The 27,466-nt window shown below is 41.4% G+C and overlaps 1 protein-coding gene across 3 annotated transcripts in view; it reads left to right on the forward strand.

The window, feature by feature from the left end:
• Positions 1–6,547: 6,547 nt before the first annotated feature.
• Positions 6,548–27,466, forward strand: part of cpeb4b (cytoplasmic polyadenylation element binding protein 4b) — a 28,934-nt gene continuing 8,015 nt past the window's right edge. Inside the window, exons 1-5 of one of the 3 annotated variants that reach the window (XM_046410113.1) lie at positions 6,548–7,007; positions 7,831–9,066; positions 18,638–18,728; positions 23,072–23,122; positions 26,346–26,369. In XM_046410113.1, coding sequence (XP_046266069.1) covers positions 7,876–9,066; positions 18,638–18,728; positions 23,072–23,122; positions 26,346–26,369 — 1,357 coding nt within the window. In that variant the 5' untranslated portion in view covers positions 6,548–7,007; positions 7,831–7,875. The remainder of the gene's footprint in view (positions 7,008–7,830; positions 9,067–18,637; positions 18,729–23,071; positions 23,123–26,345; positions 26,370–27,466) is intronic. The other 2 variants (XM_046410114.1, XM_046410115.1) reach the window with 2 other exon arrangements.

A 27,466-nucleotide genomic window follows, 5' to 3' on the forward strand; every position in this document is an offset into this window, starting at 1 on the left:
CAAATACAATTGCTGTCAGGTCATAACCTCGTATTTCCCAAATGTCAGCTTGGAAAACAGCCATGTTTTTAGATGGATCACAATGCATTTTTGAGTTCATCCAATCAAACAAGTGAGCCAAGGGGCTGCAGAAGTGCACATATGCACTTAGAAAGCACTCTCTCTCTCTCTCTCTCACACACACACATACACACACACACACGCACTCTGGGAGGAATTGCACCATAATTATGCCTAAGGTAAAAAGGCGATTAATTTTTTAATGGATTCAATGTTTTATTCATAGCACCTACCCAGTCTTGGATATGGCAGAGCACACAAAAAACTGTTGCCAGAAAGAGAACACATGGTAAAAGGGGCTATTAGCTATTTCATACAGTAGAAGAATTACACATCTCATTAGCTTCAAGCACAGTAACCTTTTCTACTGAAAGTGTATCCATACAGAGTATTTAAATTATTTAATAAATACGTGTGTCCATTTTACATCTGCTCTATGCTTTGGGCATGGGATATTAGATAAAAACTGTGTGCGTTATAAAGAGTGAAAGACAGACAGAGAAAGGGAAAGGAGGAAGAGAGGGTGTTGTCTCCTGAATGAGGCCAGTAAGACCGGTTATTCTGTCCTAGAAATCCATTTACTGTATACGGAGTACTCTGCCTAATCATCCATCCCACTGTGAGAGGAATACTCTTCCCTATGCAGGAGATACTGCAAAGCTGGAGCACATTTTGGACTATCAAACATGGCTCCTTCCTCCTGCGAGATTCTCACCCCCCTAGAGTATCATTAAGATTTTGCTTGGACACTTTTGTTTGTGTAACAGACAGATACAAGACAACTGTAGGAGAAGGAACGGGAGGTCACAAATTTAAATTACAAAATATAATAAAAATTAATGAGACAAGCTTTAAGCTGGAGCTGTTGGACTGAATATGCAGTGCTGGACCAATTGCATTGATTAAAAAGTGATGCAGGGAGAATGACTTGCATTATTATATCATTATCATTAGACAATTAAAAGACCAATCATATTATTCCAGAGAAGATAAAGAGGACTGAATATTTTGGACCGTACATTTGGAAAGAATCATATCTTCTAATGAAATCTGATGACAAGTGCCTCATATTACATTCAAAGGAAACTGACAAATTTAGCTGGAAGTTTTTTGGTTCATTTGGAAGAATAAAGCTTAGGACTGGTGCTGCTCTGGTTCCAAAATGTAATTCATCTCCAATAAAAATCATCTGGGTACCACAAATTTGCACAAGTTTGAATTGCAGTCCTTAGTGCTGTGGAAAAAGTGGATGGTCTCTGTGAAAATTGTCAAAGTAATTGACTCAGATTCACTTTGGAGGGCTCCAAATTCTATCGCATAGGAGTGTGTTTGCACAAGCTAAATGTGAATAGTGTTACCACCAGACATCTGTAATCTATTTTTTTAATCGGATTACTTTAAGCGGGTCACTCCCTAACCCTGCCAATACTTGCCATTTACCTCCCCATTGCCTGCTCATCCTTTTTGTACACACTTAATAATGCAGAACACCATAGACAGCCCCCCACACCAATTTATCACTCTCTCCCAGCTGGACTTGAAGTGACAGATTTATTAGATAGCCATTTGCTGCTGCATGTTATGCTGCCAGTTGAGGGTTGCTGAGACTGACAGAGTCAAAGCTGTTTGATGACCTCAAGGTGATAATGACCGTACTGGAGAGAAGGACAGAGAAGGAGATAAAAAGGCATGAGGAATGGTGTGGGCAGGTGAAGGAAAGAAGGTTGGATGATCAGGCATCTGGCAAAGAGAGAGAGAGAGAGAGAGAGAGAGAGAGAGAGAGAGAGCGAGAGAGAGAGAGAGAGAGTAAGGGATCTTAGATGGGTTGTGGCCGGAAATATTGATATACTCCACAGAAACTGGAAGAGATTAAGATTGAAACTATTATATCACATAGGCTGCTGTGCGTGCAGGGAATTGTCAGTGATTATAGCTTTTAAATAAAAGAGGGGGGGTTATTTAAAGGAACATTTCAGGAAATACGTTTAGATTTAGATGAGAGTACTATCATCATTATACATAAAAATCTAATAAAGATCAACACCAACACCTCCACAGCTACAACTGATAGGAGAATTAAATGTGGACTGTTAAATATTAGATCTCTCTCATCTAAAGCTGTACTAGTGAATGAGTTAATATTGGACAATAATATAGATTTATTTTGCTTAACCGAAACCTGGCTTCGGCCAGAAGAATATGCCAGTTTAAATGAATCCACTCCCCAAAGTCATATTAATACTCAGATTCCTCGAGACACCGGCCGAGGAGGTGGAGTTGCCGCCATTTTTGACCCAAATCTATCATTTAGTCCAAAGCCCAAAGTCAACTACCATTCATTTGAAAGCCTTATTCTTACTCTCTCACACCCTACCTGGAAAACAATACAACCAATTTTTATTGTTGTAGTGTACCGCGCTCCTGGCCCATACTCTGAATTTTTACTGGAATTTCCAGAGTTCCTATCGAGTCTGGTCCTTAAAACTAATAAAGTTATTATTATGGGTGATTTCAACATCCACGTGGACGATAGTAATGATAGCCTTCGCACAGCATTTATCTCTCTCTTAGATTCAATTGGCTTCTGTCAGTGTGTACATGAACCCACTCATTGCTTCAATCACACTCTTGACCTTGTTTTGACATATGGTATAGATGTAGAACATTTAACTGTCTCTGAACAAAATCCTCTTCTGTCTGACCATTGTTTAATAACTTTTGAATTTATACTATTTGACTTCATACCACCAAGAAAAAACTCCTACACTAGATACCTGTCTGATAGTGCTGTGGCTAAATTTAAAGAAACAGTTCTATTGTCATTAACTTCAGTATCATGTCCCCATATGAGTGAACAATATAATAATCCCTCTGAAATCGACCATTTCGTGAACAGTGCTGCAAGTTTACTAAGGACAACTCTAGACTCTGTTGCTCCGCTAAAAAAGAAACTCATAAAGCAAAAGAAACTTGCACCCTGGTATAATACAGAGGTTCGCAAATTAAAACAAAATGTGCAAAAACTTGAGAGGAAATGGCGTTCCTCCAAACTTATTGAATCTCGCTCAATCTGGCAAGACAGTCTTAGATCATATAGGAAGGCCCTACGAACTGCCAGAGCAGCCTATTACTCCAAATTAATTGAGGATAACAAGCATAATCCCAGGTTTCTCTTCAGCACTGTAGCCAGGCTGACAGAGAGCCACAGTGCTATCGAGCCTTGTATCCCTGTGACCCTTAGCAGCGATGACTTCATAACCTTTTTTAACGACAAGATCTTAAACATTAGAGACAAAATTCAGCACCTACTGACCTCAGCTGATCCTGATGTAACATCAAACATTAGTGTCTTAGAACCAACAGTAGAAACAGATATTCATCTTGACTGCTTTTCACCTATCGATCCCCATCAGCTATACTCACTCATATATTCATCCAAGCCAACAACATGCCTCTTAGACCCCATCCCTACCAAACTTCTCAAAGAAGCTTTACCCTTACTTAGCACCTGTCTATTAGACATGATCAATCTGTCCCTGATAACAGGCTATGTACCCCAGTCCTTTAAAATAGCTGTAGTCAAACCTCTCCTTAAAAAACACACACTTGATCCAGAGGTTTTAAGCAACTATAGACCAATATCTAACCTTCCATTTCTTTCCAAGATCCTTGAAAGAACAGTCGCCAATCAGTTATATGACTTTCTTCAAAATAATAACTTATTTGAAACTTTTCAATCTGGCTTTAGAGCTCATCATAGCACAGAAACAGCATTGGTCAAAGTCACAAATGACCTCCTCCTGGCATCAGACAAGGGATTTATCTCTGTCCTTGTACTGTTAGACCTTAGTGCTGCATTTGACACCATTGACCACTCTATATTACTGCACAGATTGGAACACCTAATTGGCATCAAAGGAACTGCATTAAGCTGGTTTCAGTCTTATTTATCAGAGCGATTTCAATTTGTTCATGTTCATGATACATCGTCCACACTCTCAAAAGTTAGTCATGGAGTTCCCCAAGGTTCTGTCCTTGGGCCAATATTATTCAGCCTGTATATGCTCCCCATTGGTGATATTATTAGGAAACACTCCATACATTTTCATTGTTATGCGGATGACACGCAATTGTACTTATCAATGAAACCAGATGAAACAAATCAGCTAGTCAAGCTTCAGGCATGTCTTAAAGACATAAAAACCTGGATGACCAGCAACTTCCTACTTCTCAATTCAGACAAAACCGAAGTTATTGTTCTGGGCCCCGAACACCTTAGAAATAACTTATGCAGTGATATTGCATTGATAGATGGCTTAGCCGTGGCCTCAAGCTCCACTGTAAGAAATCTAGGAGTTATCTTTGACCAGGACATGTCCTTTAACTCGCACATTGCAAATATTTCAAAGACTGCATTCTTTCACCTCCGAAATATCGCAAAGATTAGGCACATCCTGAGTCAGAAAGATGCAGAAAAATTAGTCCATGCATTCATTACATCTAGACTGGATTACTGTAACTCCCTTCTATCAGGCTGCCCCAGTAAATCCATAAAGACTCTCCAGCTAATCCAGAACGCTGCAGCACGACTACTGACAAGAACCAGCATGAGAGACCATATTTCTCCTGTTCTGGCTTCTCTACATTGGCTACCTGTAAAATTCAGGATAGATTTTAAAATTCTCCTCCTCACTTATAAAGCCCTGAACGGTCAGGCACCATTCTATCTTAAAGAGTTAATAGTACCCTATTATCCCACCAGAACTTTGCGTTCCCAAAATGCAGGGCTACTTGTGGTTCCTAGAGTCCTCAAAAGTAGACTGGGAACCAGAGCCTTTAGTTATCAAGCTCCTCTGCTATGGAACCATCTTCCGGTTTCGGTCCGGGAGGCGGACACCCTCTCTATATTTAAGAGTAGACTAAAAACTTTCCTCTTTGATAAAGCTTATAGTTAGGGCTGGCCTAGGCCGGCCCCTAGTTATGCTGCTATAGGCTTAGACTGCCGGGGGCCCTCCCATGACGCACTGAGCTCTTTCTTCCTCTCCCTCTCCTTCTGCACACATTCATGTCCCATTAATGCATATTACTAACTCAACTTCTTCCCTGGAGTCCCTGTGCTTTCTTGTCCCGCAGACTCCTATCGATCATGACTGGACCTCCTGCTGCGGTCCTGCTGTCGTCCTGCTCAAAACCTACTGCGATTACTACTGTTTAGTCATAATCTGATTTAAATCTGTTAAGACTCAGTACAGCTACTACCATTTTTGTCACTACCATTGTTATCAAAATCACCATAATACCTTCTGTATACTTCATTGTCATTATCATTATCTACATTTCGATACTTCTGGTATTATTACTGCTGCTATGCATCTCTGCTTGTGTGCTCCTTCTCTCACGCCCCACCCCCTCTGCCTCTCTCCCTTGCTCTCTCTGTCGCTCTCCTGCTCTCTCTCTCTCTCTCTCTCTCTCTCTCTCTCTCAACCCAACCGGTCAAGGCAGATGGCCGCCCATCTTGAGCCGGGGTCTGCTCCGAGGTTTCTGCCTTCTAAAAGGCAGTTTTTCCTCGCCACTGTCGCCAAGTGCTTGCTCAAGGGGGAATGTTGGGCTCTCTCTATTTTACAATTTAATTAAAGAGTTTGGTCTAGACCTGCTCTAATTGGAAAGTGTCATGAGATAACTTTTGTTGTGAATTGGCGCTATATAAATAAACTGAATTGAATTGAATTGAATTGAATTGAAATATCACATCTATCTGCATGAAGACTAATGGGTTGCCACTTTATTAAGTACCATAAAACACGTCCGTCTTTACAGAGCCCTAAGGTTCAGTTTTTCTCGACATTGTTGGACATATGGAAATTCAATTATTTGTTTATCACTGAGGTGATCTTTAAAGGTGGCGTTGTACTGCACTACTACTTAACATGCCTTTTTGCACTATAAATTATAGAATCTATGTACTGTATGTGTGAGCCCTATGTAGAAATAGAGTTAATCTAGACAGGGATATCGTGAATAACATAACAACAAAAAAGATGCAAAAAATCATGTCATACCTCCACACGCATTTACAATGGAGCATGTGATCAAGCGGCTTGGGCAAAGGATGCGCTTTTCCTGATGCATTCCCATCCTGTCGAGAAATGGGGGTGGAGGTGGAGTGGAGGTAGCGTGTGTGTGTGTGTGAGAGAGAGAGAGTGTGGGTGGGGTGGGGTGAAGTGTGTGTGTGTGGGGGGGGCATCTCAGTTTTCTCACGACCTGATACCGGCTGCATCGTGAAAGGACAGGACCGTGCTGGGAGGATTTTTTTTCCATCATTCCCGACCTCAGTGGGCAGTGCTCACGGATGGTATGACCATGTTATTGGTGCGAGGCCGTCAACTGCTGTAGAAACTGGGCGAGACTGTGGGTCGGCGGACCAATCGCCTATCGAGGTGTGGCCCTGAGAGGGCGTGGCCACTGTGGAAAGGGTGGTACTAGAAGCGGAAGTGTGTCTCGGCTGATCTCTCGCTGTCATTCGGCCACGGTCGGTTACAGGAGAGAGGGGCAGCCAAGAAGCACACAAGAATCGGCTGGCTCTGTAGGAAAAGACAGCGAGAAAATATATGCTGAAACCAAACGAACAATGAAACCGATCGAGTAAGGCTTGTGAAAGAACCGCGGCCGAATATATTTCACACAGTGCCACGTTAACAAAGCGCTTTGATTATACAGTCCTGATTAGAGGCAGCAGATAGAGAGCTGTGTCATTGAGCAGGCAGGACACGTCAGGAGAAGGGAGGAAAAAAAAAGCTGACCGACTGCACTGTGCGAGTCAGCTATCAAGTCGCCTCTGAAAAGCTTTGCCTGGCGTACTCATTTTTTTCAAGGACACCACCTTGCTCTCAACCCGAGGGAAGGCTCTCGTCAAAGACATCGCCGAGGTCGAAGGTGGTGATCATAAGGTGAAAAGAAATTTTATTCGCCTGTATTCAACCTGTCCGGCTAGCTAGCATTTGTGCTAACGGTTAATAGCTAGCTAGCTAACGTTAGCAACGGATGGAAATGTTAGTTAGCTGGCCAGCTAACATGTCTAGTTGATTTAAACCGCTTGACTGTCGACGGTTAACGTTGCCTCAAGTGTGAAAATGGACAGTGATGTGTGACACTATTCATTGGACTCATTTCTATCAGAGTAAACAAGTGTTTGACTCCTATTTTAAGATTGCACTCCTGACAGCTGTCAAACAAGGTCGAGTGTTTTTCTTCTGAACGTTGTGTTGGTTTATTGTTAATATATTAAACATTTATCGATAGTTCTGTACTACTTTGAGATTTGAGGCTTGCAATTAATTGTCTGTCAGTTGTCTGTCTAAGGAAACCGTCTCCAATTAGAGAATGTGTCGGCTCGACACAGGAGTCTTTCCAGCTATATTGGTGGCTGCCAGCAGCTCAGCTGTAGACTTAGAAGCTGGCAACGTCACGGGGTTATAATTAGCTGAAGATGTAACGTTAACTGGTTTTCTGTCTTCAACTGCCCAGAGTAATAAGGGTATATTGTTAAGTACATGAATGAGCTCATTCATGGCAAAGTTGTGTGATTATCATATGTCTACAAATTCTCTGAGGGAGTAAAACAGACCTAAAAGAGGAAAGAGTTTTTTTTATGTCACTGGAAAATGGCTAGGGCCATCACATAGTTGTTTTGTTAATCCCTTGATCTCATGGAATGAGAGAGGCTGACTGCTAACTCAGTGCATGCCATCCTGTGTGCTCTTCTCTCAATAGGACCAAACGATCACAGGATAGCATTTGTGTGTGGGGACAAAACAAATGGGGGATTACGGGTTTGGAGTCCTAGTTCAAAACAACACTGGCAACAAGTCTGCATTCCCGGTCCGAATCCACCCGCATCTGCAGCCCCCACACCACCACCAAAATGTGTCGCAGAGCCCTGCTGCTTTCATAAACAGCACCACAGCCGCAGGGAATGGCACCACGGGAGGCTCTCCCTGGCTCTTCCCTGCCTCTGCCACCCACAACAGCGTGCAAGACGAAATCCTGGGGGGCCCAGAGAAGCCCAAAGCACAGCAGCAACAGGAAATGCAAGAAACGCAAGAAAAGCAGCAGCAGTTGTCTCCTGGGAGTCACCAGGAGGGTGGAAGTGGTGGTGGGATCATTTCAGAACTGGAAAAAGCCCGGTCAGAAGAAGCCAAGGCGGACAGCAGCGTGTCTGAAGGAAGTAATGGAAAGGAGAAGCCGCTACGTCTTGAGTCTCCGGTCCTGACAGGCTTTGATTACCAGGAGACATCTGGTCTTGGTGGGACTGGCCCCGTCCAGTCCAGTACAACTTCATCTTCACTTACTGGCTTCAACAACTGGTCAGCTGCAATCCCGCCGGCGCCGTCAACCATCATCAATGAGGACGTCAGCTTCTTCAACCCGGCCTCTGCCAACAACGGCCCACTGCTGTTCCAGAACTTCTCACACCATGTTAGTCCAGGATTTGGTGGGAACTTCTCCCCCCAGATTGGACCGGCAGCGGCCTTGTCCCAGCACCACCCGGCTCCCCCACCACACCCCCACTTTCAACACCCTCATAACCAACACCAGCAGCATCGGCGCTCCCCAGCCTCTCCACACCCTCCACCTCCCTTTCCGCACAGGAATCCAGCCTTCAGCCAGCTGCCACATTTGTCCAACAGCCTGAACAAGCCCCCGTCTCCCTGGGGTCCAGCGAGCTACCAGAGCCCCTCTCCCTCCCCCGGCTCCTCCACTTCCTGGAGTCCCGGAGGTGGCTATGGTAGTGGTGGTGGAGGCTGGGGAGGGTCTCAGGGCAGAGATTATCGCAGAGGGCTGAACGGCGGGATGACCCCCATCAACTCTATCTCTCCACTGAAGAAGACCTTCCCTAACAACCATGTGGCATCCCAGAAGTACCCTCGAAACAGTCCCGCAGGCTTCAACCCCAAGTCCTGGATGGATGATGGAGTCGGCCGCAGTGATAACATTTTCCCCTTTCAGGTCAGTTTGACTTTGATAGCCTCATTGTATGATTTGCAGTTATTCTGACATAGTATTCATTTCATTAACAACATTAATTGTTTACAGTTTGTGGTATAGCTGCTATTTTTGGGGGGGTTTACATGATGCATTTGTTACTGTGTTAGCTTAGAAATGAGTTGTTGGGTTCTATACTTCTACAGCTGTATGTCCATGATGATGACTAATGTGGCTGTGTCACTGCAGTAGTGTAAGCCACATATATAGTACAAGCTGGGGGGCAGGAGGGAGGAGTGGGTTTGTGAGGAGTGGGAGAGGCATTGTCGACGGAGAGGAAAAGATGGGGTGAAATATATGGGATTTAGAGAAGGTTGTTAGAAACGAGCAAAGTGAGAGAGCGTGTGAGGAAAATGATTGTGAGAATGGATGACCATGATTGCCAGAGACCGAGATGTAAAGAAAAATCTAGACACACCAGTGAATGAGAACATATCATGGTGGGAATAATTTTATTCCATCAAGAAACAAGAAAAAAAATGAGGTAATACTGTAGACTGATGGCCCGAGCCTAATGCCTAACGATTTTTCAGGATTACATCTTTATTAATCACCCAGGTCACGGCTGCTGTAGCCTAGCAATTTGTTTTCAAAATGTCAGCCTGTTCATAGTGTAATTTTGATAGCCGCACAATGAAGATGGCTCAGATAATTGTATTATCACATGTAGAAAACAGCCAATACAATTGATGGAAAGAGGTAAAGGGAGCACAGAGATAAATTCATTTTATTGATCTAGCTCATGATTGATTGTGTCAGTCGTTACAAGGAGGTGGGGGTGAAGAGAGGAAGGTTGCTGTAGCCCCAGCTAGGCCTGATGACACACATAAATGCTGTACATATCCTGTGACTTGTTACCTTTGGACAGTGTTCCTCCTCCTCTGTCAAATGAACTTCTGGTCAGTCATAAGTACTTTGCTGCCACTGGTTCCTAATGTCGTCTTGGATGGAGTAGATAGTATTAAATTGTCTGAATAATTGCTAGCCTTTGTTGTTTCAGCAGTCTGTCAATAGCCTAACAGCATTACTAATTGGCCTTAAAGACCACCAGTGAGGGGCTACTTAATTTCCTGGCCTTGCCCATTTGTTGGGCAAGTCATAATCTCTGTTTAACTAAAAACATTTTCTTCAGGAAAACACTAATGTCCTTCAAATAATCAAATTACCCAGATTAAAAAGTTAGAAGGTGATTCTTGCTGTGACCTTTTCAGGTATTTTCTTATCTCAACACGCAGTTAATGACTCATAGTGAGCCATAGGCCAACAGTAAGGATGTTGCTCTGACATGTCTTGACATGTCTTAGGTATTTTTTATTTCTTTGTTTTTTCGCTGAGTAAGTAGCAAAGCTTTCCCCTGACAAGCTATTTGCCATTAGCTAGCAGCCTAATTGCTGTCAGTAGTCACAGGGTCAGGTTCATATCTGACCTGTTCTAAATAATTAGGGCCTAGTTCTATTTTGCAGTCATATTGTGGTAAAACTATCCCTTTGAAGCAGAACTTTTCAATAAATCTTCACATCTTACCTTGCAACAGTTAATTGTTCATTTTACATAAAGTAAAACAGGGGAGTATAGAGCGAACTAGCAACTAACTCTGGTAGCGGCTTTTCTTTCATCTGCATTATGATTCTGTTTCCATTTTGAGCAGTAGAATCCCTTCTGTTACAGATTTAAGCTAAAGCTAGTGTTACTGTAGCTGCAGTGTGTTGCTCTGCCTTGCGGTTGCATCATATCTGCTAAAGTGGCATTGTCCTCTTGCTCTCTTTATAATGCAAGGGCAGGTGGAGGATGAGCATAGAGAGAGTGTGTGCATGTGACGGAAGTTAAGATGTACTGTGACACATAAACCTCAAACTATTGGGGTTGTAATTGACAGCTGATAGGTGATATGAAACAACACAATGTTCTGAGACTCAGTGAATGAGTTCCTCGACTCTCATATTTACTGTGACAGCAAGCATTGTCTGATTTCAAGACATACTAAGAACTTTGCTTTTCCCCCGAAAATTCTCCACTCTGCTCTCGTATTAATGCATTTTAGGAATAGTGGAGCTTGGTATAATTGCAAATGTTTGCTCAGACAGATTCCTTTTGCCTGGCTTCGAGCTGCTAAATGGGCCCCCGCATCCCTTTGCCTGTGTTCTTCATCTTCCTATGACTTCTGGAATAATTTTCGATTCTAAATATTATGCCTTATTTTCTATAATGCAACTGCAAGGAAACCTTCGCTACACATGCTTTGAATATTAGAGTTTGATTTAACTAAAGTGTTAATGAACCATATATCTTTGTTTTATTGAAACATAAGTTGAGGGTATTTTTCCACCCCCTGTAATTGAATTAGAAAATGTATCATTTCGGAGTGAGCATATATATCATGTTGCAACATTGAAGCTATCACTACAGAAACCAAAGTTAAAATATTACACAGTCAACTGACTGTCAAGGTTATTTGTCAGAGGTCTCCTCAGTATAGTTTAATCTTTAAGATATGTTGTCTTTATTGAAGAATTGCTTTAACCAAAACCAATGGAACAGGAGGTTTTTTTTAGGGGGAAAAAAAGTACTCAAAATGGTGCCTGTTGAGATCATGCAGTGTTCAGATGACTGATGACACATTGCCTTACACAAGGCGCTCCTAGGTTTGGTAATTAAAATACCCTAGCTCCTGTAAGTCTGAACTTAACAGACCCCATGAGTTGTGAGCTGTTGTCACAGTGTTTCACTATGAGCTTTCTCCAGCTGCCTCACATAGTTTCCATTTTAGCACTGACACAACAGATGAGGGACCAGTGACTTTTGCTTTAGAATTTCCATTGTTCTGCCTGTGTACAATCTTCTGCAACATTTGTACTTTTGTTAGATGCTATTCAGCAGACAGGGATGGAAGCACGGTTGTTGAAGTATGTTAGAACGGTTAGCTGCTGAAGCAAAGATTGTTTGCTCTGCCAACTTTCCCAGATTTCATGATCTTGCGATTGCCTTGGGCCTTGACTTTGATTTGTGTGTGTGTATGAGCAAATGAGTGGATGCAATTTGAGGGCAAAGCTGCATGACATTTGGTGGATATTTTATCCAAAGTGGTGTACAGCACCATGACACAGAAAGAAAGAAAATGTTACAGCACTGTGGCTGTTGCTGCAGGAGGCAGGGCCACTGCTATATTAGAGCAGCTTTAGTATTTGAGATGGGCTCCAGTCTAGCATCGTTGCTTCTAACTGCCGTAGTGGCAGCTAGTAACTGGACTAACTGGACTGATCATAAATTTCTAGCTTTTGAAATGCTGGGAAAGCTTCTCTTGCATTTCCTTTTCTTCTCCCTTGCTTTTCTTTCCATCCATCCATTTGTTAGATACACACACGTATCCTTGAGGATTGCAGTGGGGCTGCGGCCGGTCCCAGCTGAGAGGCGGGGTGCGCGCCGGACAGTCTGACGCATAACAACAAACAACCATTCACGTTCACTTTCACGCCCACTGTAAAGACAATTTAGAATTGCTATAAACTTAATCTGCATATCTTTGGACTGAGAGAAGGAACTGGAGCACCTAAAGGAAACATTTTCTTTCCTCATCTGTGAATTCCAAGGTCAGAACCTTGCTGTTGTGTCAGGTGTATTGGGGCTGATTTGGATTGGTAAATTTGGCCAGTGACCTGCAAGGCCTGAAGGCGAGTAAGCCAGGACAGGATATTGTCTGGGTAAGCTACTTGGGTAACCATTGGTTACAGCTCCCTCCTCGTTGTTTGTGTAGCTTATATATACTGCAGCCTTTTACAGTTCTGCTGCAAGAAGGTACTTTATTAAACCACGTCTTCAGCCTGCATTGGAGACAAATGTTGAGCACCCCTTGTCTGACTCGAGCATTCTGACTCTGTTCCAAATTGTATTGTTTGAAAGGCCATCTGATCAGTGTGACAGATCTTTAAGGAAGTATAACTTGGAAAACTGAAGGTATCGTGCAATAGTAGTCTATGAACAAACATCCATCATCAGCCATTACCTCAGGTCCTTGTGACACTGGTGTGAAATGAGAAGAAATTTTATTTTTTAGACTAACAAGGCAAGCACATAACTCTGCGGCTTATGTAGCCTCATTGTGCCCTTCTCACACCCTTGACAGACGCTCTGAAACAGCAAGAAACAGGGCTCGTGTGTGTATGTGCATGAGCCCTAATTAGTCCCTAGCCTATGTCTTCTGCACATCTTTCTGAACAAAGAAAGAAGACAAAGCAGAGACTTATTGTATTTAGCCTTGGTCATTGCATACACTAAAGGAGTTAGTTCAGTGTGATCCTCTGAGAAATGCAAATACTGCTGGAACCCCTGTCTCTTTCACTGCTGTTGCACCGCAGATACACACATACACACACCATTCAGCCAACACTGGGTAATAGGTTGTTTTTGACAGTTGGGGGTATTTAATGTCATAGCAGGTCTTTGACCAGGAAGAAACATTATCGCAAGCATCAAAAGCTCAACCTGCTTCCCTTTCCTGCCCTCCCTTCTTCTCCTTTTACTTCAACTTACCAGACTAATGGCTTTCCCACTTTCCATCATCTTCTTTCTTTCATATGCCATTTTCCCCTTCCCTTCTTTGCTCTGGGCTTCCTCCATCTGTTGTCTCATAGATGTTATTATAAGCATGAAAAATAAGGGCTAAATGTGCAGCTTTCCCACCAATGAGTGTGTAGTGCATAAAGAAATATTTTCCAACCTCTAAAAACTGCAAACTCACATTGCACCCATATATACTATCCTTACATCTCTTCTACATCTTGCTACTTTCTTTTTCACTCTCTCTCAACTTCCATATTTCATTAACAGACAGGTGCATTTAATCACTCTTTGGATGCCAGGAAAATCTGGAAGAGGTTGCCATATCTGTTTTGTTGAGAGAGTTGAGAGGCTGTTGCAAGCACTCTGGTCCAAATCCTGGCTTAGAATTTGCTTGTTTCAGTAAAATTCTTATGGCTCAATGGCAGTGAAGTTGTACTGGTTATTCACATTGGTCTCTGCTCAGGAGACAGCTAATGTTAGACTGTGCAGGCAGAATGACATAGTGTTAAGAGCATACGCACGCCAGTGGCATATGATTTGCATCAAAACCCACATGGTGTCATATGTAAACCATTGTAAACATTAGTGAGGATGAGTTCTTGGAAAAGCAGCTATATTATCACTGTTTTTCCTTGGGTTGGCTCTTCCCAAGCTCTGTAGCTTGACTGCTTCTGTCAGTACAAGGTATACACCTCAAATTACTGATGTGTACTACACTTTACATTACTTTTATGACAGACTCATCCATGTTAGCATTTAGTATTCAGAGTTCTGGTAGCATTGGTTAAGTTGGCAAATTAGCATCTAGCTTATACAGACTCCAGGTGAAGCAGGTAGCCTCACCAAAAGGTAATATTTCAGTTCATATCTCAGTTTATCCCAAATGATGTGAGAAACTTTCTGAAGGCCTTGCCACTTAAAAGAAGAAACAACTGTATGTAGGCTAAATGTATATATTTTGCAAAACATAAATACACTAAGAACACCCACAAGCCACGCTAATTAAACCAAATGAACCTAATGTGGAGTTCCATGCCTCCCACAACAGCAAAGCAGGATGATTCCATTGTCTTTTCTGATGTATGCACAGTGTCTGATCCACTGAGCAGGCACTGCCTTTTGGTGATTTCTAATCTGATGATGCGCTTGTTACCGTCGTAATCCTGGCACGTGTAGATCAGTTCAGTACACATTTGGTGATTCGGGGTCAAACATTCAGAAATGGCTATGCTGCTAAATGCAAATCAATCCATCATGCTGGCTTTTTTTAATTGACAGTCATGGTAGGTTAAATCATTTAAATCCTTTTAGCTTTAACCAGACTGCATTGTTATATTTTTTATGTTCATCCAGGTATATTGGGCTACATTTCACTGTTGCCCGCAAATAATACAAATAATAATGTATGTCATGTTGTGCCTTCTGTGTTTGTAACTATGGCCTTGGGTAAGCGTGGGCAAGCTTTCATAGATACACATGATGTGGACTGTACTGTAAATTGTGTGTGTCTTGCTTGCAGCTAATCTCTGTGTGTATGTGTGTGTGTGTGGTGATGGGGGAAGGAGGGGGGTTGTGTGGTTATGACAAGTGACCGTGACTATCTGTGTATCTGTGTGCGCACTCTGCAATCTGTCAGGGATGAGTACTTTGCTGGTCAGCTGGCCAGTTGTTGAGAGAGAAGGATCTACGATTCGGATGATTAATCACTGCCCTCACCTCTAACGCTTAGCAGCAATGTACTGTCCCAGCCTTGTGACCGCTGTACCGACTCCATCTTGGCCAAAAAATTAATCCTCCTTAGACAGTATTGTAGGATTTCTCTTCGATACGTTAGCAAGGGAAATACAACTGTAACAATGAGATGGCACAATAAAGAAACATGCGTTCAATGAAAGCATTTAGTTTTTGAAGAACAAAAGCAGAAAGAGCCTCTGCGCTATAATCATTTTATACATAAAATAAACTCTTGAAATGCATCAGATCCCAAAATACTAAACTTAACTGCTACTTATCTTTGTGTCCGTGTTCATCTATGCTATGATATACTCACAAGCTGTGTACACTTGTCATGGTAACCAGGCTTTGAATGTTTGTTTTATTTTACCTGAAGCAATAGCCTTTGTCTACGTAAGGTTCTGAGGCGGATATGAGATAATAGTCAACATATCCTGGCCTATATCCCTATGTTGATATTTGTTTTGAGGGAGAGAGATTGCACTGGGTGTGTTCTTCTTCCCATGTCATCTCTGTTTTAGCTTCAGTCATTGTGGGAAATCTACCAGCCAGAATTCTGGTAAAATTTTGGCTACAGCTGGGAAGTTTGGCTGTTTCACCAGCCAGTATGGCAGACATCCAACTACGCTCTTTGGCTGATCAGATAGTAAAAGTAGCGACTGAATTGTGGGAGCCACTGCAGACAACAGACAGTCGATGGAAAAGTGAGTTGCCCGCCTGACTGACCCTTGGTCATATGATTTACTGATGCAGGTCTGTTTTTCTGAACCCTTTAGCATTTGACCGCCCTGGAGTTTATGGTCTAACATAGTATGCAATGAGTTTTCTTTGAGAGATAGTTTTATATTCAGACGGTTTGTTTTGTTTATTTTCGGTTATCTACCAATACTGGCCCACAGTTTTACCTGGTTACTAGATAAGAGGTCAGGTATATGTGCATTTCTTTGAAAGACAAAGGGTGACAGACTGACTAAACAAAGAGTTTACTTGCAGATTGACTGACATCTTGGTTAATTCCTGTTGTGCAAAGTCTTTTTATTATCAGTCAAGTCAAGGGCAGAGCTGATCACGCATTGTTGATGTCAGGAGGTTTTAATGAGTTTGACATAAAGCTGCACATTCAGTTCTGTGTTTTGTGTTGTACAGATTCTCTTTTGCCCTCACAGCTTTACTTTAACTGCCTTTCAGGCATTGTCACGTTTTATTCTTGTTGTTTAGTGTTAATGAGTCACTTTTAACCTGGTACGCAGTTGTCACTGTTCACCTTCTTTTAGTTTGAGACCCATGTGACTTCAGATAGGCTGGACAATAGACAAATTGCCTCTCGTGTTCAGTCAGACCTCTATGTCTGCTGTTGCTACATCTGACTGGATGAATGCAGCTTGTGCTGGGCTGACAGTGGCCTTTACTTCTGATTTTTAAGCACGGAAAACATGACTGCTCTTCACACGCAGTTGCAAGTTGTTAAATAAAGTTGAGAAGCTGTTGCAGTTATTTTTTAATCTAATACACCTAATCTTGCGGCAAAAACTGAGCTCAAGAGCCGTTTTCTGTCATTTGTATTTCAGAAGCATGTATACTTATAGTCCAACAGGCTCTCCTTCCCTGTGTTCTATTTATATTTTTACTGATCTTAAAATGCTCTTGTGTGCGTTTTTATAAATTAATGCACACACATCACTGTGTTTACCTAAAGTGTGACTGGCTCAGAGTATTGTTTTGACAGTATCTCTGCAAAAAGTTAAATAATGGTGTTTTTCACAACTGTACTTCAAATGGGCAAGTTGTTGGTACAATAGACATGATGCAGAAAGAAGGAAAAAAGTTTTTGCAGTCGTGACCAGATAGTTGAGAAGAAAATAATCGTGACTGAACGTTTTAGTCATGATGTGCCGTTTATTGGACAACAACAACTTGTACCAAGAAGAGTCATTGGCTCTGTGCAGTGTGAGATCTCTGACGCACGAATGAGGAATAGAAATCTTTTTAAATGTAGTTCTGCTTTTAGAAATGGCATGCAATGGAGTATGACTGGAACAATGAGACAGAGGAAGGAATGAGACAGTCAATCCCGTGATGTTGTAGGCACATGAGAACTTTTGTGCCAACTGGAAATATAAACAAGGAGGATGTGACTCTTTTACTGTGATATTAAGCAGCATTGTTGTTTGCAATTGCATTTGAGTTGTGGTTATTTTGGACAGAAGAGAACCAACAGTGTTGATCAGGTTGTAAGTGGTTGTCAGCGGCTGCATATTTCGTTTGGATGAGGTGGAGTCAAGACAGAGGCCTTATCAGCCTGACACTTGTGTGTGTGTGTGTGTGTGTTTTTGTGTGGGCACATATTTGCGATGTGCGCACATATTTTGTGTCCAAGAAATGTATGGGTGTGTGTGTGCTGACATGTGTTTGTGTGTGCATACAAATATTTCCAGTATGGTTGGTATGCTAAGGATGCCCTTGTTGTAGGTGACAAAGCTGTCTCTCAAGATCTGGCTTGGCTCATGCTCAGCTCTACTGCTTGTTTTACTGTTGACTTTAATTGTGTTGCCTCGTTGAATTAGAGTTTATAGCTTAGTTAGTTAATAAACACAGCTGTTTAAGGCACAAGAGAGGAATTGTGGATAGAAGTAAGAGAAAGAGAAATTAATGCTGACAACAGAATCAACAACATCAAGACAGTTAAATAAAACAGGTTAATAAATGTGATTTTTATATGAATTTTTACTTCACTTTCCAGAATGTTAGTGAATTGCCTGAATGTTTTGTTTGTCAGCATCAGCATCTTAAATTAGAAGCCACCGTGAATTTATATTCTCACAATTCATTTATCAGAGTAAGATAGAAAAGAAAACATTTATTGCCACAAATAAAGCGATATGTCTTTTGCATTTTCCTCTGAAGGAAAAAAAGAAGTGAAAACCCTCATTAAGTAACTGGGAAAGCATCTGGCTCTTCTGTTTTTATTCATAGCTCACCTCACTCCCTAATGTTTAGTGTTGAGCAGTCAGAAATGCAAAACAGCACATTTACTTGTGTAAATGAAGCCGAAACCTGTCTCCTCTTTTGTATGCTTGTTCTCTGGGTTAACAGAATCAACGTTACATTAAAAGATGTACAAATATAATTAGAGCAGTTGCTCCTGTGCACTTTCTCGGGTGGTCAGCTGTAAAGACTGTCTGTTGCTTTGAAGCGGGCAAATTAAAGTAAATGATGTTTCTCCTCTTTTCTCTCCTCTTTTTAGGAACGCACCAGATCATTTGACAGCTTCAACATGAACACGCTGGAGAGCTCCCTGATCGACATCATGAGGGCCGAGCAGGACACCCTGAAAGGTGACGATTGTCAGCTGTCAATCGAGATCATGAAACACTAAGCAGATGCTTTCATTTTACAGTAGTATTTTTAGCACATCTGTGATGCCCAGATAGAAGTTATAGTCACCTCTTGCATGCTTAAAGATAGGACATATTTCCCTAACTGTTATTGCATAATTACTAAAACTGTGGATCCATTTATTGGTAGGTGAGCTCATGGTTAGTATACAATATTAATCCATAGATTGTGTCAACTCTCAAAGCCTCTAAAAACCATCTCTGTTATACCGCGTGTAATACAATTTAAAGTAAATTGACCCTATTCTTTCATAAACGTATTTGATAAAGGTAAGTGTGCGGTATTATGAAAGCTCCTTTGCCAAGCAGCCAATGGGAGTGTTACACTTGAAGGCGTAACTGATAAATGCTCCCACACTCTTATTCACTGTTTATCACCTCAGTTCTTAACAGAGGAGTTTCACTTCCTCCACAGGTCAGATGGCTAGACATGGTGTCTTTCTTTGGTGTTATGATGAACAGTAATAAAAGAGGTTAGCCTGTGTAGCAATCACACGTCTGTCTTCCTCATCCTTCTCCCTCTTCTTCCCACTTTGAACTAAAAACAAAAGAAATTTTTTTGTGCACCTGGGCATGGTGCAATGACTGTGAACTCTTTCTCATGTATTTTGAGGAGGAGGCGCAGAGAAAATACAGAGCTGGTGGGAGCTTAGGCTTTAAGAGAGGATTTGTGAGAGAGATGGAAGGACTCCCACTGATCTGAAGCTGAAGTTGTTGGCGAATGTTAGTTTCAAATGATCACAGCTGTAGACGTCTCGTAGGCTTCTCGTTTTGAAGGATGATGACAATTTTCGAAACACAGTGATGACTCGCGGTTGTTTCTGTCCACACAAGTGCGTGTTTCTCTTAACTGAGGTGTGAAGTTGTGGTTGTTTACTTGTTTATGTCAAAGCAAATTAGTTTGTTCGGTACACCTTAACTTAAACTAATACAGTGGAAAACAACAGTCCTGCAGTAAATTCCTTCATGTAGGTTGTAATGTTTCGGTTGAAACTGTTTGAGTGACTGTGTTGTACGCTACATAGTTAGCTGAAAAAGAGAATTATTCTTTGGAAACTGGACTGACTTTGGTTATTGATTAATGGATACTACCCAGTGTCTGTTATTGGCTGAATGGTGTCAAGTAAGGCCAGTGAATGGTAGCCCAGAAATGGGTGATTGAATATAGCAGGTAGCCTGTGTTGTTTATCATTTTAGATGTTGTAACTGACAGTAATCATAGATGGGGAGTGCTCAGTTGACAAAAAAGGAACTTTGGCCAGTATTAGCTATTGGTCGAATGTGAAGTAGTTTGTAAGAGTAGTTCTGGTAGTGATCATTGTTAGGAAGGAAACACCTTTGAAAGGAGAGACTGGGGTTTAATTGGTTACAGACTTGAGACCAAAGTTGTCAGCCACATTTTCTTAGCATTTTATCACACTACAAGGCTTAACTCCATATAGTGATTACTGAACAGCCATCTTTTTTTAGGTCATCACAGTACAATTGGCTGAGTACCAGAAATTGACCTTGGGTTTCTGTATGAGATTAGAACAATACAAAAATATCTCAAAATGACAGTTTTCTTTTTCTAGTCCCTGTGTACAGTATGTATGTCTAATGTCAAAGGATATGCAAACTCTCTGTTTTGAACATTTAAATACCAAAGGAAAATCAAAGTACATGCATTACTCAGTTTCCCTGGTTTAATCATATTGAACACAGTGTTTTGCTGTCTTCAACATAAAACACATGTAAAACACAGAAATGAATCTGCCAGTTCCACCACCAGAATAACAAGGTGAGTGAAAACCCTGAGCTCCAGACACCTCACTATCACCTTGTATTTATTTCAGCCTCACACCCACTGGGCTCAGCCACATCCTGCTGTGATCTAATGTTCTACTGTCAAACCAAAGTAAATCTTCCCTCAATATTAAGAGAAGACGACTGGGAGGTTACCTCATTAGCCATGTTTTTGGTGTCTTAGCTCCAGCCATGCTGGCACAGAGTACTGCTTGTGTTAGATCCAAGAAGTTGGCCCTAGGAATGAAAGTTTTCTTCCTTCAACTTCCTGTAATACCCGAATATGAAAGTCTGTTAGTATTAGAGCTTTTTATCTTTGATTAAAGATTAACCTGTCTGGCTGTTGTTTTTATATGCAATACAAATCAATCTCCTGTCTTTTTAATGTTTTGACCAACATATTTGTCAGTCCTTTCACTCTTCTCATTTTTTGCATTATTTTTCTTGATCTTTGTTCAGCCATTTCCTTTTTATAGATTACCAAATTCTTTATTGCTTTTAAATTATACACCATACTATATCCCGTTCAGTGTTCCCAGTCTTTTTTTATTTTGTAGCCCTTTGCATGGTACAAAGTATTAATTCTGTTTATTCGTTGTTTTCATAATTATAGTCTGGGTTTGTACAGCCGCGTGCCAAGTGTAGCATTGACCTAAGTGAGTCCTTTCCCTTTCCCTTGCAGCAAAGTAAAAAAGAAAAACATAATTACAGCACATTTTCTTTGAGCACTTGCTCTTCTCCAGGCCAACTGTCTCTTGCTCTCTGTCACACACATGCATGCTTAAGTACACACCAATATAACGAACAACAGCAGTGTGCACGCACGAGCACATTTAGAGACACATAATCAGAGCACAAATTTCTCATTCTAGCAGAACATATTGAACAAAGTGAGAGTGATGAAGCACGGGAAAAGGCGAGGCAAAATGTCTACAGTAGAAGTAGCTTTGAATCGCTTCCAGCATTGTCCTGACTGACAGAAAGGATCCCTCTGTTCCCTCAAACACACACACACACACACACACACACACACACATAGAGCTCTGCCTTTGTGTACGTACATGTACATGTGCTTTAACTGTTACTGTGCTGTACATGTAGGCAGCCAGCAGCATGCAAATAAGGTTCACGGAGCGGGCACATAAAACCCTGCAGACACACAGGGATGTGGTGTGCTTACGTGCTGCACGTTTGCTCCTCGCAGTCTATTAAAGGCTTTTAAAATCCAATATGACAGGTTGCGCTCAGATGGACTTTGATTTTGGGTGGCACGCCTATTGGCACATGTATTATAAGCTAAATTACAGAGGGAGTAAAACTGTCGAATTCCTCATTGCACTCTAGAAGAATTGAGCTTGTCTTCGTAACCTGATTTTTGTTGGCACATTTAGTTTTATTTTGCGTTTTACTGAATAAGGGAACTTTTGATGCCAGTAATGTTCAGACTGTGATTAAGATTCCTGAATGTATGGAAACCCCTATAGTATAGGGTATAGTGTAGTTGCTCCACAAGCCACGGGTGTGGCTGTGAGTTCTACTTCTATTTTATGCACCGCATCCACTGAGTACTGTGGGGCTCAATAGGCGATGTGTGGGGGAGGGGCTAGCGGATTTCCATGTGACCGAGGCACTGGAATGCACCAATCACAAGGCGGTCCATACCCATACAACAATGGTTGTACTATTTCAGCTCTTTCATCTCATTATCCCTCAGCAGCTAGCGGGCCTTGCATAACTTTGAAGCTTGTTTGGCATCATAACATGTATTTGTGTGGGTGTGTGTGCGTGTGTGCTAGTTGGGCCTGGCAAGTGGCTCAATGTAAAATGTATGATATGAGGCTCAGAGAGAGAGAGAGAAAGACACACATAGGGAAATGGAGGTCAACGAGCGGGAGAGAGATGGTTGGTGTCTGACAGATGTAGTCTCTAATGAGATTGATGTGGAAGCAACAGTCAATGCGCATGTATCTGGTTATAGCCACAGCCTGTATGTACACTGTTAACAAACTGTCGGAAACACCCAGTGTTTAATATGTTATTTTGCACAAATCAGCTTTATCAAAGCATTGCCCTTTTATTGATATTATGTTCTATATTGTTTGCAGAATTATTCAAATGTTGCCCATCAGTCAACGCAGCAGTAATCAAGAGCATCTTTGTGGTTGCAGCCTCTTGCCAAATTGCAAAATGTCCAATCTGTTCATTTGTAATTTCTGCCGTTGCCATTTCAAAATTGGGGTTAAACATCAAAATGAAGATTTAACATCGATTACAAAATTCATTCCTCCTGAAACATAGAGATTTTTGTTAAGAATAATGAATTGCGACATAAAACATGGGTCTGATATATTCAGCTTTACTCCACTCAGAGAAAGACTGACATAGGAGTAACGTCAAAACTCATGGATTTTTTCTTCGTGATTTTCTAAGTCTTTATGCCTCCTTGTGTCACGTTTAGCTTTACGTTAAATATTTCTACTCTGTGTCTCCCTGTGCAGGTCGTCTGGGGTTCCCTCATCCAGGAGGGGACAACCCTCTGCCTCTCAATGGTATGTACGGCAACCTACTCAGGTTTTCCAGACCCCACTAACATTACAGATTAGGATTAAATCGTAAAGCGTTCATGTGCAGAATTTGATAGATAGTTATTTAGTCAAACAGAATGAAAAATGAGAAAAATCAAGGAAAAATAACGTTCGCTGAGCGTTGTGAGATGGCCTTGATTGTTTGTGTCTGGTGTTTTTTGAAGCTTAGTGTGCCCTTGCTCATCTGGGATTGAACCCAACCAAATCCTTGTGTGTCTGTCTTCAGTGCCCCTCTGGTTTGTAAATGTCAGTGTAAAATTATAAACTGCCATTTCCACTCTCGCCCTCTTAAAAGTAGTTACAAGCGTTTTTGTCGATGACCTTTCACGTGGTCCTTCAGATAAATAGATGGATGAAGAGAGGAAGTAAAGTGGATTGAGAGAGGATTTAGTGGTTTTTGACACCAGGAAATAAATGGACGCATTGAGGGGAAAAAATGAGAGGGGAAAAAAAAAAGACCTCAGGAAAGCATTAGTTGTATGTGTGTGTCAGCTCAACTCCTAGTACAAAAACTTTCTTGTTATGTAAATAACACCTCTCTTCCTGAGGAAAAGAGTATTCATCTTTGTAGATTTGCGTTTTGGCGTTGTTTAGCTGTACTTTGTAGGCATATCAACTTTTCATTTCAACATTTAAATTCTACTTAATCAGTTACAAAGACACCTCTGTTCCCTGACCACACACACACACACACACACACACATATATACATATCAGTTTTCTCTCTTTCTCTCTGTTTCTGCTGTCTTGACTTTCATCAACAGCAGAATAGTTTTTATAAAGTCACTCAAAAAACACATCCCGTGTTTGGATTTTTTTCATGCATGATTCTGTTTTCACAACAGCAGGTGAGCCCCGTGTGGAGGAAGCTTGTTGTTAATGTCGTAGTCTATTGAAACGACGTGGCACCGCATGAGATCGGCGCCGACCAGGTGCACTTACAAGCTTCAAACAGCGGCACAAGTAGGCCTACATGGGGATGGGGGAGGTCGCACCACAGCCTCTGTGTTTACAGGAGGGATGATACCAGAAATACCCTCCCTGGTAGAATTATAGAAGCTACTAAAATGGGTTGCCAGTTAAAAGACCTGCACTCCTGTCTGGCCAACAAAAGTTTATGTGTTTCTTCATTCATTCATCTTGTGTTTGTATGTGAGAGCGAGGAGCTACGTACTGTTCCAAAACTGGAAAGCAAATATATGGCAAGTTGCCGCAAACAAAATAATGTATGGGAAACCCTGGACAATAAATAGCGGAAGGATGACATGCAAGAATGGATTCATGGATATGGGAATGTTGTATTATGTGATATTTGTCCTAGACCAGTAGGCTTCCTGGTTGTAGGATTCTAAAATGTTAGACACTTTTGTGGTTTTAAATTCTTTCCTTTCAAACCTGTGTCTTCTTTATTATTGTGAAACTGTGTTGTTTGCCTTCTGGTCTTGAGGCCAGAATGTTAAACAGGAGAGGGCAAGTAGTTTCTTCACAAGATCGCTGGGTCACATGGTGAGATCACATGGTCAGGAGTTGTCATCAAGCCCTGAGACAGATGGTGCCAGCGGATAGGCAGGATTCAGAGGTTGCACACCATCTCTCTCTCTCTCTCTCTCTCTCTCTCTCTCAAATTGCATTCTTATTCTCCTGATCTCTTTTTGCTCGCTCTCATTTTCTCTCACCCCCACACAGCTTTTTATCAGCTTGTTTCTCCATCTCTCCCAATCTATTTTTCTGTCGCTCCCTCACACATACATCTTTTTATAGCACTCTCTGCTCTCTTTCAATCTGCTTTCCTGTTTTTCTCAACCTCTTTCTCTCTCTCTCTCTCTCTCTCGCTCTCTCGCTGTAGCTCTCTTTGACCTTCCCCCCAGAGTTAATGTCCATCTGGGTTGAAAAGTCCACTGAGAGAGCCAAGGATTATTGCTTGTGTGTTCTGGCCACTTCTTCATCCTCTCCATGTTCTTACAGTTTTAAACGGGTCGATGCTTCAATCTCTCCGTCCTTTAATGTGTTTCACAGCTCTGTGCAAAGAAACATTATTTCCCAGAGAACATATAAAGTGAAATGAGTGAAAAGAGCATTGTCTTGTGTACACACGCGACAGTGAACTGCATTGTGGCCTGATGAACCTGTTAGATGGGTCGGACATGTTTTATGGCAGAAAGGGAATTAGATTTCTGTGACATTAATTAAATAACCAACCAACCAATAATTAAAAAAAACTAACTAATTTTACAAAATCAAATAAACATTTTTGTGTACATTAAATAACTTGAAATTTTAAACATTACTCTTTAAATCACTGCTTCCTGTCATAGATGCATTTTGTTGGGGGGGGGGGGGGGGGGTGTCATATTGTGAAATGGCAGGCCGGTTCCAGAAATACCTGCTGGTAATTGCTGAATTATTACCTCTGGCAGTTTCATTTGATTTAATGTGTAAGAAAGGTTCGCTCCCAACACACTATGATACCGTAGTCCTTCCTCTGCACTGGTATTTAGCAACAGGATCAAACGAACTAACACAACTACTGCCACTTGGAAAGCTTAGATTGTGGTGACGTACTGGATGAGTTTCAGTCTTGTCTCTGTCAGTGAGACATCACTAAATCTGTTTTTCTTCTCATTCTTGTTCAGTTCTAATTCAGATGTTGGTGCTACTTGACCTTAATGAAATATTTGATGATGTGTGGACTCAAATCTTGATGTGTTGTCTAAAGCGGTGGATTTCCTGGACTAGCTCACTATCTTGTTACTATCAAAAATGATGGAGTGCCTCAAGGTTCAGTCCTTGGACCCCCCCCCACCCCCCTTTCCCTTTTATCTGATGGGCCTGTTTAACTAGAAGACAATACATTTCCTTTCACTGCTACATATGATGGTACATAGTTGTATTTTTAACACAAGCTGGGTGAACTATATAATGTGCACAGACCTTTAAAATGCAGACTTTTCACTATAAAAACAATGTAAATGTAAATTGTGCTTAAACTTGTGTTGATAATTTATAATGGTGACAGCTGAACAGGCAGATTATGATTTACAGCTGATTAATAAAATAGAGGTCAGGTAGGAAGACAATGGATCATACATCTCTCCATTGTCATGAACCACCTGACACTTTTCTTGGTACAGTGTACAATGCATCTTTTATAATAATCCTCTTTGATTTGTCCTTATTCCACATGCAGCCAGGAATTATAGCAGGAGACGAGGTAAAATATAATCATATGTTGCTTTTCCAGCTTAAAATCACACCTGCAGTTCTCAATATTTTGACTTATTTTGCCATGTTAAGCTAAGCTGTTATGATTTTATTGGTTATGGAGCGGTTTTAATTGAGTGTTCTTTAAAGATCTGAATAACTCTGAATAACTGCGCTTTTTATGGGTACAGTGATGTGTTTGTCTGCATGATTGTCTTGAGTGTTGAGCCTCACTATAAGCTTGTGATGTGACCTTCTGCATCTTTCGTGTGTGTGTTTCTCTCATTATGCTTGACTCTCTGCTTGCTTTTTCTCATTTTAACACACTTTTTGCAAGATTGTTAAGTCAGATAACAGTGGTCAGTGTCACGTTTAGTGTAAAGTTAAATAGGCAGAAAAGCACATAAAGTGTAGTACGTGACTCGCACACACTGTGACAGAAGCACAGACACATGGCCAGACACATGGCCGGACACGCACTCACACACAACACATACTGTCAGCTCAGGCTAACTCCCTTGCATAAATCTTTGTAAAGCAGCTCAGGGCACGCTGTGTAGGAGCAGGAACAGGCTAGAGAGGGCTTAACCTCTACAACATACACACACACTTGAACAAACGTGCACCGTCCACTTTAAAACTGTCCTGGATTGAGAGAGAGGACTGCTTGTGTGAGAGATTTTGCATGCATATTCAATCCGCTGAAGATTTGCTGCTGCCTATTTGTGAATTAAGAAATACAGTCAGAATAAAATGTAATATGACATTTTTTTATATAACTACACTATTTTTTTTTTTTTTTTAAATACCTCCATGCCTTATGACTGAAATTTACTCATAACCACAGTGTTCTTGGCTTACGTCTGTGTCTGTTTCTCCTAATTTTCATAAGACAGGTGTAATCTTTGTTTGTTTGTGATATTTATAACTTTTGTATGCTGTATTTTACCCTTTGCTCATACCCTCACTTTTGATTATAGTAGTCTGAGGTTTTGAACATATTTTCAGATTTTACAGGGTCTAGAAATACCTGCAAAAATTCTTTCTCACCAGAGGGTGTTAAAGCCACAGATTTGCCAAGAAAATAGAAATATGTTTTATTATTAA

The sequence above is a fragment of the Scatophagus argus genome, chromosome 14 (genome assembly GCF_020382885.2).
Source record: "Scatophagus argus isolate fScaArg1 chromosome 14, fScaArg1.pri, whole genome shotgun sequence".
Taxonomy (NCBI): domain Eukaryota; kingdom Metazoa; phylum Chordata; class Actinopteri; family Scatophagidae; genus Scatophagus; species Scatophagus argus.